Source organism: Phasianus colchicus, chromosome 1 (genome assembly GCF_987193195.1).
Source record: "Phasianus colchicus chromosome 1, bPhaCol1.hap1.1, whole genome shotgun sequence".
NCBI lineage: Eukaryota > Metazoa > Chordata > Aves > Galliformes > Phasianidae > Phasianus > Phasianus colchicus.
The window spans coordinates 121,825,353-121,838,782 of NC_143436.1; the positions used below are offsets into that span (position 1 = coordinate 121,825,353).

The 13,430-nt window shown below is 36.4% G+C and overlaps 1 protein-coding gene across 4 annotated transcripts in view; it reads left to right on the top strand.

Moving 5' to 3' along the window:
• ADGRG2 (adhesion G protein-coupled receptor G2) overlaps positions 1-12,341 on the top strand; it is a 58,957-nt gene extending 46,616 nt beyond the window's left edge. For all 4 annotated transcript variants that reach the window (XM_031599346.2, XM_031599350.2, XM_031599348.2 and 1 more), the window contains 9 exons: positions 1,948-1,993; positions 2,102-2,205; positions 2,713-2,837; positions 3,484-3,752; positions 4,776-4,875; positions 5,216-5,490; positions 8,726-8,827; positions 9,514-9,666; positions 11,361-12,341. In XM_031599346.2, coding sequence (XP_031455206.2) covers positions 1,948-1,993; positions 2,102-2,205; positions 2,713-2,837; positions 3,484-3,752; positions 4,776-4,875; positions 5,216-5,490; positions 8,726-8,827; positions 9,514-9,666; positions 11,361-11,545 — 1,359 coding nt within the window. In that variant the 3' untranslated portion in view covers positions 11,546-12,341. The remainder of the gene's footprint in view (positions 1-1,947; positions 1,994-2,101; positions 2,206-2,712; positions 2,838-3,483; positions 3,753-4,775; positions 4,876-5,215; positions 5,491-8,725; positions 8,828-9,513; positions 9,667-11,360) is intronic.
• The last annotated feature ends 1,089 nt before the right edge of the window (positions 12,342-13,430 follow it).

A 13,430-nucleotide genomic window follows, 5' to 3' on the forward strand; every position in this document is an offset into this window, starting at 1 on the left:
ACTTGAGCAAGGCCTTTGACACATCCTTATCTCCAAATTTGAGGGATGTGGATTTGATGGTGGATTTGATGGATAAGAAACTGGTTGAAAGGCTGCAGACAGAGAGTGGTTATCAATGGCTCTATTTCCAGGTGGAGGCCGGTAATGAGTGGCGTCCCCCAAGGGTCTGTCTTGGGATCAGTGCTCTTTAACATCTTTATCAGTGACATCGCTGAGATTGCACTCAATTCCATCGTCAAGTTTACTGATGACACCAAGCTGAGTGGTGCGGTTGACACGGTGGAAGGAAGGGATGCCATTCAGAGGGACCTCAACAGGCTTGAAAGGTGGGCCTGGGTGAATCTAATGAAGTTCAACACAGTGAAGGGCAAGGTTTTGCACTTGGGCTGGAAGAATCCCAGGCATCCCTACAGACTGGAAGGAGCGGTCCTTGAGAGCAGCCCTGTGGAGAAGGACCTGGGGATCTTGATAGATGAAAAGCTTAACATGAGCCAGCAGTGTGCCCTTGCAGCTTGGAAAGCAAATGGTATCTGGGGCCCCATCAGAAGAGGGGTGGCCAGCAGGGACAGGGAGGTGATTGTTCCTCTCTACTCTGCTCTTGTGAGACCCCATCTGGAGTACTGTGTCCAGGTCTGGAGTCCCCAGTACAAGAAAGACAGGGAGCTGTTGGAGAGGGCTCAGAGGAGAGCCACAATGATGATCAAGGGGCTGGAGCACCTCCCCTATGAGGACAGGCTGAGGGAGCTGGGCTTGTTCAGCCTGGAGGAAAGAAGACTGCAGGGTGACCTCATTGCAGCCTTTCAGTACCTAAAGGGAGCCTACAAACAGGAGGGGAATCAACTCTTTGAAAGGGCAGATAACAGCAGGATGAGGGGAAATGGTTTTAAGTTGAGGGAAGGGAGATTTAGGTTGGATGTCAGGGGGAAGTTCTTTACAGAGAGAGTGGTGAGGTGCTGGAACAGGCTGCCCAGAGAGGTTGTGGATGCCCCATTCCTGGAGGTGTTCAAGGCCAGATTGGATGGGGCCCTGGGCAGCCTGGTCCCAGTCAGTATTGAATGTGGAGGTTGGTGGCCCTGCATGTGGCAGGGGGGTTGGATCTTCATGATCCTTGAGGTACTTTCCAACCCTGGCCATTCTGTGATTCTGTGAATAAAATCTCTTATGTGAAAGCCTTGCGGTGAGTTTTGCTAGGGATTTATTGCAATCTTGACATTTGTAGGTGCTACATGGCCACAAAACAATGTTAATCTTTTTTCTTAGGGGGAATACTTCTTAAACTGTAACACAACACTGGGTCATCAGGAAGTACTAGGACTCATACACAGCATCAGGGATTAAAATGTTTCAGTCCCATATTTTAATGGGATTTCAAAATGGGAGTTGAAAATGCTAAAATATTGTAAACTGTTGAGATTATTCTGGTTTTGAGATATAACAGCAGAATTATTACTATTCGGAGTATAATGTACTACTCCTACAATTTATAGGATTTTCATGGCCATATATAAACCTTCAATATGCTGTTAATATAAAGTGATCAGATGTTTGCTAAAGAGGGTGAATTTTTCTTTTTCAGTAATTTTCTTTTTCAGTAAATTTCTCAATACATATAAAATCAGGAAGGATGAAAAGTCCAAAGAATTTGTATAGTGTAGAACGGCAATGACACACCATTCATAGTGTTGTACCAGGAATCGAGTCTTAGTATAAGTGGGAAACCTGCCCCCTGTGTGGTCACTTCAAATTTGTTCCACATATTTTCACCTTCATCTTGTGATATTAATCTCTTCTATGCATTTAAGTTTATGTAAAACATGTATACTTAATGTATGGAGTATTTATTCTTCCCTGTATTTTGTACATAATTCAAATTTCTTGATCCTTATTTACAGTTAAGTAAAATATCTTTTGTTTTAACTATTATCTTTATTTTTACCTCCCAAACAGGATAATTCAACAGTTAGATGTGTTTTTTGGGACTTTAATAAAAATGGTAAGTACTTGATATCACCCAAGATACCATGTTGCTTTAGGTATGCTGACTCATATTAATAGTAGAAAGCTATGCTTTAATCAATTACAAGGCTGTTTTCTTTAACAGGTGGACATGGTGGCTGGTCATATGAAGGTTGCATTGTTAAAGAAAGTAGAGTAAATGAAACAGTTTGTTCATGCAACCACCTCACAAGCTTTGCAGTTTTGATGGTAGGTATTCCAAAAATTACATATCTCAATTCCAGAAAATGTTAAAACATGCCTCATATTCAGCAAATGAGGATTCAGAAAATACATACAACTTATTAAATACTAATTCAGTTCTGTTCACATCTTGCATAGTACATAGAGCCATAAAATTAGTAATGTCCTTAGACTGCTTGTTGAATGGAGGCCGTGAGTTCCATTAAAGTAAAAATTGCTTAAGTGCTTATTAAATTGCAGCTCATACATTTAGGCCGTTGTATATTTTGTACCAAAAAAAAAGTTAGGATAAATCCAATTTAAAATTATTTTAATCAGACTTCCACAGTTGTATTGGGATTTCTGTTTCCCAACAAACCTTTTACAAGATCCATGAAGAAAATGGTTTGCTTTTTGTTTGTTTATTTGTTTTGTGCATTTTAAGGTTGTTTTTTTTTTTTTTTTTTTTTTTTTTAATGTGTTTTTCCCTTTCATAAGTTTGCTCTCTGAAATCAACTTCTCTTTTCCTTTTAGAATTTGTATGGGAATACTCCTTTAAGTCCCACGCAAGAATTGGTACTGACGTTTATATCCTATATAGGCTGTGGCCTGTCTGCAATTTTTCTTTCTATTACTCTTGTGACTTATGTAGCTTTTGAGTAAGTATCTCTTCAACTCAGCTCCCATTATTCTTCAATTACAATTGTCTATAGTCTTCACAGCAAAGTCTTTTTCAGTAGTTATGGGTGCTCTCTCTATTAATAATGCACAAATTTGTCTTTGTTGGAACATTTTGTTAAGATGTTTGAGGTTTAACTGTTAAGTCCTCCACAATGTGTTTTGGAAATCCTCCTAGAATTTATTTGGCACCTGTTTACTTCCTCATTATCCCATCAGTAATAAATACTTGGCTCTATCAAAGTTTTAGAAGCCTAGTCAAAAGTCTAATCCAGGTTAGCATTAAGAACACTCCTTTTGTGTTTTGAAGGTAATATAGCAAGAAGCCACCTAACATACAATGTTTTAAAAAAAAAAAAAAGAGGTATTGATATCTAGGATTCAAAGCTATTATTTAAATTTGTGTAATCTTTCTATAACAGACTTTATTCATATAGACTGTTAATTTGAAAATGCATTAAAACATTCTGTCCCATGTATAAACTCAATGTAAGAATCATTATATATAAATGAAAATATATAAATACATTTTTTTTTTCTTGGCATTTATGAACTAAAGAATACAAGAGAGAAAATAAGCCATGGATACAAGAACAATTGATGTCATCTCACTAATTTACTTTTTAGGAAAATCCGGAGAGACTATCCATCCAAAATATTAATCCAGCTGTGTGCTGCACTACTTCTACTCAACCTAGTTTTCCTCCTTGACTCATGGATTGCGTTGTATAACGCACGAGGCCTATGCATTGCAGTTGCTGTATTTCTTCACTATTTTCTGTTGGTTTCCTTTACCTGGATGGGCCTAGAAGCTTTCCACATGTATCTTGCACTTGTGAAAGTCTTTAATACCTATGTACGGAAATACATTCTTAAGTTTTGCATTGTTGGTTGGGGTACGTATTGGTTTTACTTTTTGGATTCTAGATATATGTATCAACTCACCAAATATTTCTGCAAGGTGATACAGTTTGGAAATGAAAGAGAAACAGTTGCTATGTATTACTGCTGTCAACTACAAAGTATTCATTATCAGTAAATCTAACTGTATGAATTCCAACTTTGAGGTAGTGAATTCCTCCCCAAGTACAGGTGTTCTCAGCTTGCAATGTGGAAAACTGAGGCTGTTGCAATGTAAGTGAATAATGGATTTTCCTTCTGCAAATATAACAGAACCAAATTTGAATCGTAGAATGGTTTGAGTTGGAAGGGACCTTTAAAGGTCATCTATTTCAACTCACCTGCAATGAACAGGGGCACCTACAGCTTGATCAGGGTGCTCTGAGCCACATTCCAGCCTGATCCTGAAAGTCTTCAGGGACAGGGCATCTACCACCCACCCTTATCATTAAAAAAGAAAACCAAAAAGCCTTATATTCAGTCTAAATTTCCCCCCTTATAGTTTGAAACAATTTCCCCTTGCCCTGTCGCAATAGATTTTGGTAAAGAGTCTGTCCCCTTCAAAAAGGCTTATTTCCATTAGCTGGCAGATGGCATCAGTTCTGTTTTGAAAATAAATGGAATTGAATATATACATTCCATTTCTGGAATAGCGCTGTTACTAACAAAAAGTGGCAAGGCAGATGTAACTGGTTCAAGGATGAAGAGATTTGGGCCCTTGTTATCATCTTTGGCCACTCGAGTTAAACACTAGTAAAGGCACTAAAATCAATAGAATTGTTTTCTTCAAATCGATATAAGAAATAAAATTGAGTATGCTTTATTAAATGCTTTAAATCAGTTTGATGTGTAACAGTATTTGTTGCCTAAGTGAGAAAATTTGGAACTAGCTGCAGAGAGGATCTCTGGTTTCTTTCCAAGTTGTGTTCTTGAGCACAGCTTGCATGCCCCATTTAGTTTCAAGTTATAGTATTGTATTTGTCAAGATCTTCACTTATGTATTTGGTCTAATCTTTTAGGGTTACCAGCAGTAGTTGTGGCTGTTGTGTTGGCAGTATCACCAGATAATTATGGACTTATATCCACTGGGAGAGTTTCAAAAACCAGACCTGATGAATTGTAAGTTAAATAAAAGGAGGTGCTTGCTTTCTTTTTTGGGGGTGGGAGGAAGGGGGTGGGATCCTACTAAACTGCTTTTCTTTAAAGGTGGGGGAGGGAAGGAAGCAGGCAGAGAGCTTTGGAATAGTATAGCTCTATAGTATGTTAACGTGCTTAGTGGTAACTGCCTACATGAATGCACTTACTTAGCTTTTGGTTAAAAAACAAAACAAACAAAAAAACCTCCACAACTTTTTACTGTTGTAATGATTTGTAATTAAAACAGGATACAGCTTTATCTTGTATTTATTTCAATTTCTTTTTCTGTTGATGGTTGACAGACTTTATTCTTGTGTTTTAGCTGCTGGATTAAAAATAGAATTGTCTTCTATATTACTGCTGTGGGATACTTCTGTGTGATATTCCTGATCAATATCAGCATGTTCATTGTTGTGCTGATCCAGTTGTGTCGCATAAAAAAGAAAAAACAACTTGGTGCTCAGAGAAAAACAAGTATTCAAGACCTTCGGAGTGTTGCTGGCCTCACATTTTTGTTGGGAATTACTTGGGGATTTGCTTTCTTCACAGTAAATGAGGTTTTTACCTACCTCTTTACCATCTTCAACACTTTGCAAGGTAAGTTGATGCTTTTGATGTGTCAGCTTACTGCCAACACTACAATGATCAAAACATTTGAAAGATTTGAAAATGGCACTTTCGTAATTCAGAAACAAAGTTGTAATTTGGTAAGTTTTTTAACTGCTCTACTGTAATTTTATGTTACAGTAAGATATAGAAAGGCTGTCTACTAATTACATGTATAGTATATTTATATCCATATTATAATTTAAATATATGCAAACCAGATACCATGGAAAGTGACAGTATGTCAAGAGATTAATTGTAAATACTGAGTTACTGTAAGTGTTCAAACAAAAATAATACAATTAATGTAGTGAAAATGGTATTATTTCCCAACTTACACCTAAGTCATGAGGGTGAGGTGTGACATTCATCAAAGGGCCATTAAGACCAGCAAGGCTGTGGTATCTAAAATATCTCCTCGTAAGCATAGCCTTTAATAGATATGAAGGTATGCAGCTCTGCAGATGCTGGGATACTACTGGACATATCCAAAAGCAGATTTCAGAGGCTTCAAAAGCTTTTCTATAAACATGAGGTACCATAGCTGCATGCTGTTATCTGAGTCTACCTACATTTTCCTATAGTGTTTTGAATCCAAATTTCTCTTTCAATGTACTTTAGATTACTGGTGGAATAATTTCCCAGGGAGAGTAAAGCAATTCAAATTGCAGCTCTATGTATACTACTCCCCTACTTGGTGTGTCACAACCTAAATGGTTTTCTGGCCATAGAATAAAAATCATGACAGTAGGTTTGGAAGATTCCATAGTACATAAGGAACCAGAGGCATTATTTCAAACAGTTGTTTACTTGAATATAGGGTACTGTAAATGACCACTAGCAAGTGAGCTTATGATTAATAAAACAAATATATATCAAGCTATTACAAAAGTATTACCAGAAAGGCGTGTGTATGTGTATATACAAGTAGGTCAATCCAAAAGTAATGCCTCTTATTTCCATGGAAACAAAGAGCACAAGAAATAGAGAATTTAGTAGAGAAAATTCTCACCTACAAAACACTGTTTTGCAACATAGTCACCACCGTTAGCTATGCACTTTTGTCAGTGAAGAACAAGAGTAATGGAATGTGGCTTGTTTTTCTGCTGTTGCTGTTATTGCTGCTGAAAGGCACCACCCACCACCTCATTGTGCTGACAGCCATTGTTTGGTCTCTATAAACATTCAGCAAATATTGGTGAATGTCAGTCAGTGCCAGTTTTTCTGCATGGAGGAATTCAGTGACACACCTCTGCTTCATCAACACTTCCATACGCCATTGTGTCAGAGTGCTCCTCTGCTGCCATCTGTCACACAGCAACAAAATATAATGGGATATTGGCAGGAGAGTTCAACTTCTACTGCCGTAGCACCAACATCTGCCTCTGATGCTATGGGCCAGCATGATAAAATAGGAAGTATTACATGCAGAGCAGCACTCAAATGTTCACTCCACCATTTGCTACAATATATATATTTGATAGCACCAGCAAGTTTATTGAGAAAGATTTCTACTATAGGTTACTGCAAAACTATCACTAGTAAAATAGCAAATATGTGTATGTATATGTATGCATGCATATATATATATATGCACATACATACACCCAGAGAAGTTCAGTTTCGGATAGAAAACAAGTCATTTTTAATCACATAAATCTTTAATCAAGACATAAGAGGATGTAGAACTCCACACTTGGAGCAGCTAATAGGTACTTGCAATTTCTTGTTTTTCATGTGAGTAGGCAATAGACCATGATGTTTCCTATTTTTTCAGACACAATTTTTCTTTTCCCAGACTACTTATATCTACATTTGGCTAATGCAGACAACAGCAGTTACTTATTTCAATCTTTTCAGAGAGTTTCCCCTTTGTTTCAGAGCATTTTTCACCTTTGTGGATAAGTTGCAATTATAGTTCCTTGTTTTTGCCTTTATTTTTAGTATCTTCAAGATGTCTCTGGTTCTTAGGTACCCAACTGCACTTCAGAGAGACTGGCTGCAGTTCTCAGAGATGCTTCTGGTTCACATGCCCGATTTAGTAGTTCTGAAGCTAGCAGAAATCTCATTCTGTCAGTATTTTAGCAATCATTTTTTATCACTATTTTTTCCATTATAGCCAGATTGCATTTATAGCTGCTCTCATCAGTATGTTGATTTTTGAGTACCACAATTTGGTAAATTTATACCAGTGTTTCAGAACTGTATTCAGAAGTGGTATAGAACTGTCTCAGTATAGAATCATGTCATTATATTCAAATATTCATTCTGAAAGCCAAAGATAAGATATTTAAGCTACCAAAGATGTGAGTAATCTCTCCCTGTGAGATTTTACATGCTTAACTGTCTTTAGAAACAGCACGAACATAACATACATGCAACTCTGTGCTAGTCTCAGTAGTTAGTTTTCTTTCATGCTCTTTTTCATTCATTATAAGCTTAACACTTAGGTTCTTAGGGACACATTGCAGCTGGAAAATCATGCAAAGACCAAGTTCCAGTCTTAAAACAGCGGGGAGGGGTTCTTATGAGCAGGTAGATTTGTGTTCCACAGTGTATCATTAAAAGTGAATGTAAAGCAGGTAAAGTCTCTCATGTGATGCTGACAAGGGACAGGGCTGAGCCCCATCCTTTATAGAAAATATTAGGTTTTAAAGTTGTTGTAAAGGGGAAACCATTCATCTAATATTTTAGGTATGCAATGTTTTCTTTGTACAAATACTCTAAGTGACATATCAATAGTTTTGTGACCTATTAATAGCTCCTTTAATTTTTGGAAAGGTCAGTAATGATGCTCCAGGAGCTGGCATTCCAGCTAATAAATCTATAAGCTTTACTTGTTTGATTATGGTTGGTAACAGGTAACTGGTTAACAGATGGAACAGTGTCATACCAGGTACTGAGAAATGCACAGCTTCCCAATGTCACATTACACTCTCTGTTTTACGTTGTTTTGAATTATTTTCCAAAAATGCAAAGTAAACTTCAGGATCCACAGAACTTTTCCCTTCATATTTGAAAGGAGAAACTTTATTCACTTTGTGGACTTGGTTTGTTCTTCTTGCATTTGTGTATACATGAATTCCTTCCATCTGTGTTCAGTAGAATAGTACTTCTCAGTGTTCAGAGTTGTTAACTTTTTCACTAAAGAAAACTTTTGATTAGAAACTAAAAAGAAATGAAAGAAAACAAAATGTTGTTTATCATAGATGTCATTGTTTTGCAGGGTTCTTCATTTTCATCTTCTATTGCGTAACAAAGGAAAATGTCCGTAAGCAGTGGAGAAGATATCTGTGCTGTGGAAAATTCAGGCTAGCTGAAAACTCTGGTAAGCATGAAAATGTTTTTGTTGTTCTTTTTTTTCCTTCTTCCAAAGAACTTATACCCAAAGTTCCTAGCGCTTAATAATATGCTTTTTTATTAAATTCAATAAACTATTTTGTTCTGGTTGCAGACATGATTTATTTCCCAAAGTATAATAGACCTCTGAAATTATACTCTTTAAAGATAGCAGTTAATGCAGTTCTTGCATTAAGTTGTTAATTGCAGCTGGTTTCTTCTGCTGCAGTTTATGGGCATGTCTTTGAAGAAGACTTCTGATCATGATTAGAAGTTTTAAGATTTGTTCCAGTTTGAGTCCAGTTGACTCAAACTGGTAGTTTTGCCAGCAACTTCAGAAAAACACAAGATAAAGAAAACTTTAAACAAAAAGAAAAAAAAAAAAAGAAATGGGTTTGATTATTTTGTTATTCAGTAGCTGACTTCTCGTAAAGCTGTATGCTTTTCAATCATTTCTTTAGTTGCTGGAAAATTCTGATCTGGTACACAGTCATAAAACTAAGCCTGTTGCTTTAAGAAGGGGTTAAATAGGAAAAAAAAAAACAAAACAACTAGATACAAATAATTGTAAACGTCAAGAGTTATGATATTCTTTGCAGAATATTGTTCTGTTTAGAAAACTACATTAATGCTTCTATGAGTTGCACAATTTTCTCTACTATCTATCTGTTGTAGACTGGAGCAGAACTGCTACTAATGGTTTAAAGAAGCAGACTGTAAACCAAGGGGTATCCAGTTCTTCCAATTCCTTGCAATCAAACAGTAACTCCACTAATTCTACAACAGTGCTAATGAATAATGATTATTCAGTGCATGCAAATGGAAATGGTATGTATCATTGCAATGCTATGCTCTTTCCTGCTAACTTAAAGTAAATTGCTGACCAATTTTTGGATATCAGGGGGAAGTTCTTTACAGAGAGAGTGGTGAGGTGCTGAAACAGGATGCCCAGAGAGGCTGTGGATGCTCCATCGCTGGAGGTGTTCAAGACCAGGTTGGCATCAGCCCTGGGCAACCTGCTCTAGTACCATCAGATCTGGAGATTGGTGGGCTCTGCCTATGGTATGGGGGTTGGAACTTGATCACTGAGGTCCATTCCAACCCAAGCTATTCTGTGATTCCAGGAATTATTATTCATATTAATAATAATAATATAATATAGGGTCAATAGTAATATAAGGTCAAAATATTTCAGATTTCCTCACAGATAATATCACACGTCTGGTTTAGGAGATGATACGCAAATGTTTAAAGTATCCATATTGTATTTAGTGTTGATTTACATATCAGATGGTAGGTAATATTCATTAATAAGGCTGTTATTTACCAAAAGCTGCTGTAAGCACCTTTCTTGTCAGATGTACCAGGGAAGATCAGATTTTTGGTTCCCGTAATCAACTCATCTTTCACTGCCTTGATGTTTCTCACCAGTGTTTTTCTCTTCCCAAAAACATAAAAGGAAATTAGATTCTCCACTGACTGTTGTCTTCTCAGTAAATTTAACAATGGCCAGTCATGGCGATGTCGGTTTGTGAAGTGATACAAATAGTAACACAAATAACACTATTGAATGTGTGTTTTGATTAATTCTGTTATTTAAAACAGATTAATTTAAATGTATTGCATTTGTGTTTGTGAACTCAATTTTCATGTTTAAAATGATCCTTTCTCAGAAGAAATGCTAGTTCTGTTTTGGGTTTTCCCATCTTGATATTTTATTCCATCTCATGGTAGATGTGATATCAGGATGGTGGCACATCTCTTACACTTACCTACTCTCTGAGAAAGAAGAAGAGTAGAAAAAGGAAAAAGAAGAAAGACCAACTGAAAACATTTGTGCAAATATTTGTAATAAAAAATCCTACTTCTCAGAAGAATTATCTAGAGTGTGGTGCATAGATGAAGGAAATTCTATCCAGTGAATTGAGCATTTGTGGAGCTGTTATTCCAGTCCATTAAGAGGCTTCATTCGAGAGTGGTATTACATATGTTCACTGTAGGGACACAGAAATGTTTAACATTTTTCAATCTAAATATGGCTTGCAAAAGTGTTTTGACCAAGGTCACATTCTGATCATTCTCCAGAAATAAATGTTGCAAGTTGAATGCATTTTAAAGGGGGAAAAAAAAAATCTGCCATGTTTATTCCAAGTTTATTTCATATCCATGGCAAAACTGAGAAACTTGAATTTAACTATAGTTAATGCAAAACTGGAGTTAGAAGTATTTTGCATCTTATCTAGTGATACTGATTCCAAGTCTAAGTCTACATTCTTAGAATTGTGACCTTCGTGGTTGAAAATGTGAAATCTTTTTGTGTGTACAATATATTAAGGTCTCCCAGATCTTTACTTGTCTCACACAGAGTAAATATATACAGAAGGCATACAGAGAAATCCTCATCTTGAAGTTATTGCAGAGATAAAATGAGATAGCATGAGCTCTCTATATGCACTGGAAAAGTACCTGAGACTTCTGATTCTGACCTTCTCTGAAAGGGGATGCACTTTTTGTTTCTACAGGCCATCTTTCTGGTGAGAAGAATGGTGTTTCTTTCAGTGTGCAGAATGGTGATGTGTGTCTTCAGGACTTTTCAGGCAAACAGCTTGCATTTCAAGAAAAGGATGACACTGGCAGCCAAAATAGCCGTATCTCACTTAGAAGGACTTCAAAGAGGGGAAGCCTACCTTCTGCTGAGAAAATGTGATTTCCTTTTGAACAGGACACTGTTTTACAGTATGAAGTAGAGATTTACTTCAACAGTTTTACATAATGTGAGAAGACCAAAGACTGATTTTATTTAATATATTGTCCTGAAACTTCCAGGCAGCCATGTAATGGTTTGACAAAGACAATTATTAATTGGAAAAAAAATGGGGAGGAAGCTCCTGTTCTGACAAGGTATTTCGGATGTCGAATTACAGCTGGCACGTTTCTATTTTGATTCTTCATTAGAGATTTTTGAGGATTTTTACGCTTAAAGGGAAGTTTAGGCTTTTTTCAGTACAACTAAGTATCTGGATATAATGCATAGTAGTATTGTAAATGTAGGAAATTACAACTTGTGTGTTAACTCTAAAAACGTTAGCTATACTGTCTTCAACTTTTTGTATGTTAGAGTTGCAGATTAGTGCTGTACATAAGGAGGAGAATGCCAGCCTTTAAATATCTTAGTGGTAGTTTTATATTTATTTCTTGTAATATAAATTTAAATATTCTTTTGTATAGAAAAATAATTGATATTTTGTTTTAACTTTTATTGTACTTTGCATTTGTCTTTAATTGAAATAATTAACAGAATGACACAGAAGTTAATGCGTTCAGTTAGTGAAATCACTTACTGTGGTTTGCCAGAGACAGAACTGTATAAGTGAACACCATTATTTTTTAACCCTTTGTGTACTCTTTCACTGCAACACAGAGAGGTAGAGAAACTGGGTGTCATCAATGTAGAGCACTAAGAATGAGGGAGTGATAAATAAAGTCACTTGTAAGTTATTAAATGTAGCTAAGTTATCTTAGTAGCTAATTTGGTGGGCGCTTTTGCCATTGATTTCACCAGGTTCAATATTTTATCTTGAGTTCCACATATTAAACACACTGCCATTTCTCATCTGCAGTGATTAAAAAAAAAAAAAAAGTGTTATTTTTTTGAATTAAAAATTACAGAAAATAATGCTGTTATATTTAGTAGCTTAGTAAATTGTTGTGTGGCTCTTTTTAAGGGGCAGCTCTTGAGAAGTTACAATCTATTTCTGCTTGCATTTTGGTCCTTCCTTGGCAAACCAAATTCTGAGGCCCCACCTCAGTTGCTTCCTGAATCATCATTTAATTTCCTCTGATATTTCTCTGAAAAAGGTGGATTTTTGACTTTTCATACGCAACAGTTGGAAGAAAATATAACCCATACAACACTGTGAAGATTTCTGAACAGTGTGAGCACAGGTTGTGCCTGCTTCTTAGACAAGTGTGCAGCTGTGACTTTCTTTTGCTCCATGGGTTCTTGTGGAAAGGTTGGATACTGCCAGAGCAAAAGCCAGTGCCACACTGCAAAGTGCCAACCCTTGGAAAGGGAATTTTTGAGGCAGATCCACACTGGAGGGGAGAAAGAGTTCTGCTTTCCCAGAGGACTCAGTAGGGATCTCTGGAAACATTTCTTGACAAAATACATTGGTGAAACACCTTTCTGGGGCTGTGGCGTGGTTGTTGAACTTCCAAATTACTAAACACTCATGAGGTTCTAAATGCAGTGCCTGGATTCTTTTGGCCACTTATGCCTGAAACTATGCAGAATATGCCTTTAAAGTGAGAATTCAAAGCATTTGTTGTGTTTATCCACAAGGTTTTAACTGCATGTTAATAAAAGAAGGTACTAGAATGCTAGTAGCTAGAATGCTTTTCTGTGAATGCTTTAACTTTGGCAAATTGCCTTTGCACTGTTTCTTGTAAATTTATTTAATGTTCTTGTATTTATATTTTCAATTGTAAAAAACAAAAAACAAAAAACAAAACAAAAAAAAACCCAATAAACTTAGAGCAAGTAAACACAAAATACATAAATTTTGTCTTTTAGCTAAATTTGGCCTTATACT